General features: G+C 44.3%; 1 protein-coding gene across 1 annotated transcript in view; it reads left to right on the top strand.

Annotated features, from left to right (window-relative positions):
• Window positions 1-657: 657 nt before the first annotated feature.
• LOC140491660 (uncharacterized) overlaps window positions 658-7,347 on the top strand; it is a 255,833-nt gene continuing 249,143 nt past the window's right edge. Inside the window, exons 1-2 of the mRNA XM_072590156.1 lie at window positions 658-719; window positions 1,039-1,177. Coding sequence (XP_072446257.1) covers window positions 669-719; window positions 1,039-1,177 — 190 coding nt within the window. The 5' untranslated portion in view covers window positions 658-668. The remainder of the gene's footprint in view (window positions 720-1,038; window positions 1,178-7,347) is intronic.

The raw sequence follows: 7,347 nt of genomic DNA, 5'->3' as shown, positions 1-7,347 counted from the left end.
CCTGTTCAAAGTGAGCACAGAGTACAGAGGAACCTCGATTATCCTAGCCCCTCAGGCAGAAAGAATTTTGTTTGGATAATTAAATTCCGGATAACAGTTTAGCCAAGCATCGGAACGTTGCGCGCTTGTCCAGATAATCCGAAATTCGGATAATCAAACGCCAGATAATTGAGGTTCCTCTGAACACTGAGTTCTTTAAGTAGGAATGTCCTGTTTACCACTACACTGTTTGGTTTCCCTTTGTTGCCCATTATTCTTGTCAGGAGGAGAAAAGTGAGGTCTGCAGATGCTGGAGATCAGAGTCAAGAGTGTGTTGCTGGAAAAGCACAGCAGGTCAGAGAGCATCCGGGAGCAGGTGAATTGACGTTTCGACCGGATTATTCTTGTCAGTCTTGTCATAAACGGCAGGTCTCTGTGTGGCTGTTCTGGATATCAAGTTTAGTTTGGTATTTCGTGTTGGAATAGCACTTGGCGTTTCTATATTCGATTCAGATGAGGACCTGTAAAGCTTCAGTCCCTCTCCAACTCACTTCCCCACCCGGCGTCGACGACGAGTCAGCGCTGAGTGGGCAGAATGGCAGCGATCCCAACATCCCCTGCGAGCTCCACGGCAACGGCCCCAACAACACGGTGGTCACCATGGCGACCGCAGCCGGTTTAAGGCAGCGATGGCGCGCGAGTGGCTGGCGGCCGCCAAAGAACAAGTTCGTCTGAGCGAGGTATTAGAGCTGTGTACACGGATTCACCACACAAAATAAAACTGGGAGCGCACTCGGATTCAACAGGAAAGCCAGGAGTAAACTCAAATTTACTAGGAACAAGAAGTACACCCGGATTCACCCAATCAACCAGCGTTCAGTTGGTGAACGAGACTGGATTAGATAGTGTAAAGTGACGAGATGTCAGCAAGATTGATGGGAAAGGGGTTACTTTATCTCACTGTTGATTTTAACCCTAGTCGTGGCCCAATTTGCTTTGAAGGGGTATCCCTCTTTGTGATTCTTACTGAGACTGACTAATTCACTGTTTTTCACGTAGGGTTGGCAAGAATTTAGCCAAGAGCTATTTGATGTCGTGCTCCAACAGTTGGCAGAAAGCCACGTTGCCTCCTTCACTGATTTATCTACATCTGAAAAAACGCTCTTTGTAGAGCGAGCTGCCAGAACTGTTAATGGAGGTAAGATTGTAGGATGAAAAAATAGCGAATCAAGATGACAGAAACTTCCCTGAGCAAGCTCTGCTTCTCTCTGCAGATGATGTCAGACCTGCTGAGTGTTTCTAGTATATTGTTTTATTTGCAGAAAAATAAGGCTGAATGTGTAGGGAATAACATTGCCATGGATAGCTAACAGGATTCATAAAGTTGACATAAGGCTGGTGGGCAGAGGAGTTTCAAAAAGTGTGATGCTGGTGGAGGAGTGGCAGATGGAGTTTAGATAGATACATGTGAGGTGCTGCATTTTGGAAAGGCAAATCAGGACAGGACTTAGATACTTGTGAGAAACAAAGCCCACTCACTTCAATAATTTCAGTCCGAGACAAGATCTGAATCAGTAGTGCCATTTATTTTACACTTGCAAGTGGGTGCGATGTCCACTTTCTCAAGGCAAGGGACATACACACACCAAATTCAATTCATCCACAACATTTATATGATTTGATGTCTATTGTTTTACACTGCTCCCTCCCCTGTTTACATCGTCCACTTCCCTAAGACCGGCCCCCATTACCCCTGTTTAAGTCTTGCCTTATCCGGCCTTGTCTGTGATAAAATGCTTATTTCTGGTCTCATAAGGCTGTTTGACCTCATCCTGCTGTAGGTCATTGTTAGGCATATTCTTTTTTCATCATTATCTACCCCCTTCATCTGTGCCTTTCCCGAGGCCGTTCTGTTCCCTATGACCGTTTTAATTGGGGTTTGTTCCTGTGTTTTTGTAAAAGTGGGAAGCACATGTTTATACCTACTGTTTGTACAGGCGTATCTAGCTTAACTTCATCCCCTCACAACATCTTATCTACTTGCCCATAATGTCTACCTTCTGACATACAGTTTTAGCTAATACAAAAACAATTATATATTTCCTCCACATTGTTTCCATTCTTGTTGACTCAGCTCTTGGCTAAAACAATTACACACTGGTGTGAGTTCATTTTACTTTGTAAGATGGAATTGCAGAATTGCAGAAGTAACATTAATTTACCTATATCCCACAATTTCCCCCTTTTCTTTAATTACCATTTGTTATCTTCTGCATTTTCCTTTTAGGGGCACCTGTTTCATCAAGGCTGTTTCAATCAGTCTTTGGGTGAGCCCTCATATACAGGGTATGATCATTTTTATTAATTGTTACCCACCAAAAGAGAGCTGACACAAAGCCTGCTGCAATCTGGTTACGAGCCTTAAATTCATCCGGTACTCCCCTAGGGACTCCTACCGAATCAAGATAAATCCTGTGATCGAAAGAAGTGTCTAACAGTAATCTCTTACCCCTTCCCTTTTTCCCTCCTATCTTTTCCTTCTCAAATGCCAGGGTAAATGGAATTGCCAATTGTACAATTGCACATATCCCTCTCCAATCTGGAAGTAGCGTGGGTCTCAATATTTTGCCTCCACAGTCCCACCACAGATCCGCTCGGGGAACCTTTAATGCTGAGTAGTTCCCTCCCTTCTCCATTTCGGTTACATTCTTAATCTCTGTACATAATTTCAGCTCCCCCAAATCTTTCGACTGACTTGTACCTCGTCTACACACACGATGTGTGATTTCCAACTGCGGCAGAAAACAGGGGGGGATCTTTTACATCTTTCTTCTCCAAGGGAGGGAACATCAGTGATAGGGAGGTACAATTCCTATCATTCCACGCAGTCTCATCCTGATACAGGGCTATCATACATTTCATGCCCTTCCTGTCTCGCTTCCACCCGAGCGGAAAGGGAACCCGTTGGGCCACTGGCCGAACGGAGGCACGTGCATAACAATTGCTTTTGTTCAGACTTTTTAAAGTATACTTTACCCATTCAACCCAGGCATTTGCATCCCCGTACCCAGTTTCTATTTCAATGGTCTGTTTCAAGTCCTTTACCTCTATAAATTTTACTACTTTAGGATCAGCGGGAGGGGTAAAAGATTGTATCTTATTACCCAGTAGTTCTACCCGTTTTCCCTGTCCTACACTAATTCAAAAACAATAGCCCAAGAAATCCTTCCCATTTGCTTTCATTTCTATCCCAAACATTTCATTTCATTGTATCTCATAGGTGCACCCCCCCCCACCACCAGGATTGTTTCGTGCCATGTGGTTTTCCTTATCATTAGGTATATTGGGTTACACTTTTTATCAGGACAATCACGAGCTAGTCGGAAGGGGGTCCGGTGTACTGTGACGAGACCATTATACTAAATACCATCCCCAAGGCCATCCCCATAGGACTTAAGATGTATCTCAGAGCTGCGGTACTGTCTCTGATTATCTACATCCCCACAATTTACTAAGCTGCATACATCAGCGTCTATTACTTGTGGATTATCAGACTTGGGGACCGTTAATAATACATATGAAAATGATATTTGACAAAATCCCAATACTAAAAGGGCTAGCATCATATCTCTAGCAGCATTCCCAGTATTCTAAACATCATGCTGAATATACAATCTTACAGAAATAATCTCGCGCTCGCGTCGCCACTGTATAATCAGTTACTCAAAGTCTCTTTAGCCTGAGTTTCAGCGAATCTTGCATTGATTCGGCTGTCCAGACTTCTTCCTCAACTGGAGGGTCCACTCGCCCTTTGATCCGAGTGTAGTGAGTCCAGCCTTTCTCTGCTGTCCTTATCGCTGTTTCAGGGGTCAAAAGAGCCTGGTACGGCCCTTCCCAGTCCGGCTGCAATTTAGTCTCTGTCCATGATTTTACTAAGATTCAATCGCCCGGCTGGATGGGATGAACGGTGCATTCAAGGGGTGGAGTCTGTGCCAATAAACCCTGTTTCCTGAGGAAAGACAAAGAGGAGGACAAACCCAGTATATACTTCTTTAAAAACAAATCTTTAGTTTCGGGACTTGGCAATTCTCCATTCGTTCCCAAGTAAGGTAATCCAAATAAGATTTCATAGGGGGATAGTCCCAAATCTTTCCTTGGGGCTGTTCGTACTCGCAAGAGAGCTATAGGTAAACATTTGATCCAAGGGAGTCTGGTTCCTATTATCAGTTTAGAGAGCTGTCGTTTGAGTGTTTGGTTCATTCTCTCAACCCTTCCCGATGATGGCGGGTGCCATTGAGTATGGAACTCCCAGGAAATTCCCAACCCTTTCATTACCCCCCCCCCCGTAACACTTTAGAGGTAAAGTCAGTTCCTTGGTCGGAATCTATATGGTTCACGAGCCCATATAGGGGAATTATGTGCTCCAATATTGTTTTAGACACTCCACTCGCAGTGGCGGTAGCTAGGGGGTATGCCTCAACCCAACCAGATAAATGATCTACTATGACTAGCATATATTTTAGTCTGCCTACCCTGGGGAGTTCAGTATAATCTACTTGTATACTCTGGAAAGGTCTCAGTCCTGGGTCTCTTCCTCCTGGGGTCTGTTTTCTCAAGATTTTCTTATTTACCTTTCTGCATATGATACATCCCTCACATATTTGTTTAGCAATTGTATATATTCCTTTACATCCATATTCCCTAAGAACCAAATCACACATTGCTTGTACTCCCCAATGGCTGCCTTGGTGTAGGACAGCCATAATCTCTCGCATCATCATTTTGTTCAACATTCTCCTTCCATCAGGTAACCTCCAATGCCCGTCTGCTGTTTTTACAGCCCCTAAATCTCTCAATTCTTTTTCTCCGCTTTCAGTAAATATAGGAGCTTCCCGAGGACGTGGGACAGTAGGTATTAGGGAATGAATCACCACTTCTTGTGGGTTCAGGGCTGCTTCCTTAGCCACTTCAGCAGCTAATCTATTTCCCCTAACCTCTGGTTCATTTCCTTTCTGATGACCATTTACATGCACTACTGCTATTTCTCGGGGAAGTAATAGGGACTCCAAGACTCGTTTAATCAATTCTTCATGTACTAATTCCTTCCCCCACCTCTGGGTCAATACTCCCAAAACCGCTCCCTTATCCACGGTAGCAAAGAGGTGGAAAGGTTTATCTAGGGAAGGTAAGGCTAACACGGGGGCATGGATCAGATCTCTTTTTCCTCATCATCCCAACTTAGACATTTTGGTTCCCCCTCTAATAGTTTAAGATATAATTTCTTAGTCTTCTGTGTATAGGAATCAATCCACAATCTGCAATAACCCGTGACTCCCAAAAATTTGTGTAACTCCCGTTTAGTGCTGGGCAGCGGCATTCCCACTATTCCCTCTATCCGTTCCGGGCTTATCTTTCACTTTCCCTCACTAACTAAATGTCCCAAGTATTTCACTTCTTGCTCCACATATTGTGGTTTGTTTTTAGATACTCGCAGTCCCTGCTGACCCAGGAAATTCAATAATTTGTTGGTGGCTTCTACTACTCTTTCTCTTCTTTTTCCTGTTACTAAGAGGTCGTCTACATCCTGCAACAGGGTAGTCCCCTCGGGGCTGCTAAATTTCTCCAATATTTGTTCTAACATCTGTCCAAATAAATCCGGGGATTCCATAAACCCCTGGGGAAGCACAGCCCACCGGTATTGCTGTTTCTGTCCTGTCTTAGGGTCTTCCCACTCAAAGGCAAACAAATTCCTACCATCCTCTGCCAAGGGACAAGCCCAAAAGACATCCTTTAAATCTATCACACTAAACCATTTGTGGTCATGAGGGATCTCACTTAATAACGTAGAGGGGTTTGGCACCCTGGGTGCCTGATCTGTACTGTTCGATTTAATGTTCTCAAATCCTGCACCAATCGATAAGTTCCATCGGATTTCCGCACTGGTAGTATTGGGGTATTATAAGGAGACATACATGGCTCCAACAATCCATCTCTAATCAATCCTTCAATTACTGGCTGCAGTCCTCGTTTACCTTCTATGGAAATAGGATACTGTCACTCACAGACAACATCCCCTTTCCTTGTTTTTTAAAAATTTACTTCAAGGGGAGGGATCTGTAGTTTTCCACAATTCCCTTCCCTAGCCCATACAATAGGGTCTATCTCTCTCTCCACATCCTCTGTCAACATTGCCTTTTGTACAACTAATTCTTTTTCCTGAATTCCAATCCCCAGTCCTAAGAGGATAATTAAATCTCTCCCTAATAAGTTACTTCCTATATCAGGGATATACCACAGTTCCCCTGTGACCCTATCCTTTGGACCTTCTATCATCATAAGTTCAAATACTGGAACAGTAAATCCTTCCCCTTTTTACCCCCGAAACAGTAATTGACCGTGTTGACATTCCTACTTTCTTTGGTTTAAAATTCAGCGATGACCGTGCTGCCCCCGTATCTACTAGGAAGACTACCTCTTCCCTACAGGGTCCCACCTTCAGGTTTATCAAGGGTTCCTGGTGGGTCCCCGGGGGCAGGAACCCCTGACACCCCTATACTTCATCAAAATTCATAAGCGGAATTGCCCTCTCTTCCCTTTTCAGAGCAGGACACTCCCGGTTAAAGTGCCCTATCTTTCCGCAATAATAGCATCCTGCCTGTGGAGACCTCCAGCTCTGCCCCTGTCGCTCGAACCCTCTATCAAACACTCCCCCTTGTCCTCTCTGTCCGACATGCTGCCACCCACCGCTCCGGTTGGTCACTATTGGTTCCATTCTTTTCTTAACTACCTCATCAACCGCAGCTACCATCATTTTCACCTTCTGTTTCTGTCTCTCATCCTCTCTCTTTACAAACACTTTCTGTGCCTCTCTTAACAATTCATCTAATGGCTTTTCACTCCACCCTTCTATTTGCTGTATCTTTCTCTGTATGTCTGGCCATTCCTTTGTCACAAAAATGTACTTTCAAAAGACCCTGTGCCACTGGGTTCTCAGGGTTCATTCCAGAATATTTCCACATTGAGTCTCTTAATCTCTGCAAAATAAAAGCTGAAGGAGTCTCATCTTTCTCCTGTCGAACTTCAAAGACTTTAGTCAAATTCTGTGACTTCGGAACTGCCTCTCTTATACCTTTTAGAATCAGGTCTTTCAATTCCCTCATTTCTTCTCTATGCTCCGGATTTTGGTTTTCCCACTGGGGGTCTCTGAGGGGAAACTTTACCTCTCCCTGTCCAGCATCCCCATCTCCAATGGGGTGTTCCCTGTCCCATATTTTAATGGCTGCCCCCCATATAAGTCCCCTTTCTTCCCCAGTAAATAGTATATTCAAAATAGACATTAACTCAGCCCAGGTATACAGACTGGGCCCC

This window comes from Chiloscyllium punctatum, chromosome 19 (assembly GCF_047496795.1).
Source record: "Chiloscyllium punctatum isolate Juve2018m chromosome 19, sChiPun1.3, whole genome shotgun sequence".
NCBI classification, from domain to species: domain Eukaryota; kingdom Metazoa; phylum Chordata; class Chondrichthyes; order Orectolobiformes; family Hemiscylliidae; genus Chiloscyllium; species Chiloscyllium punctatum.
Note: the sequence above shows the minus strand (reverse complement) of the source record. Positions and strands in the feature narration are given on the sequence as shown.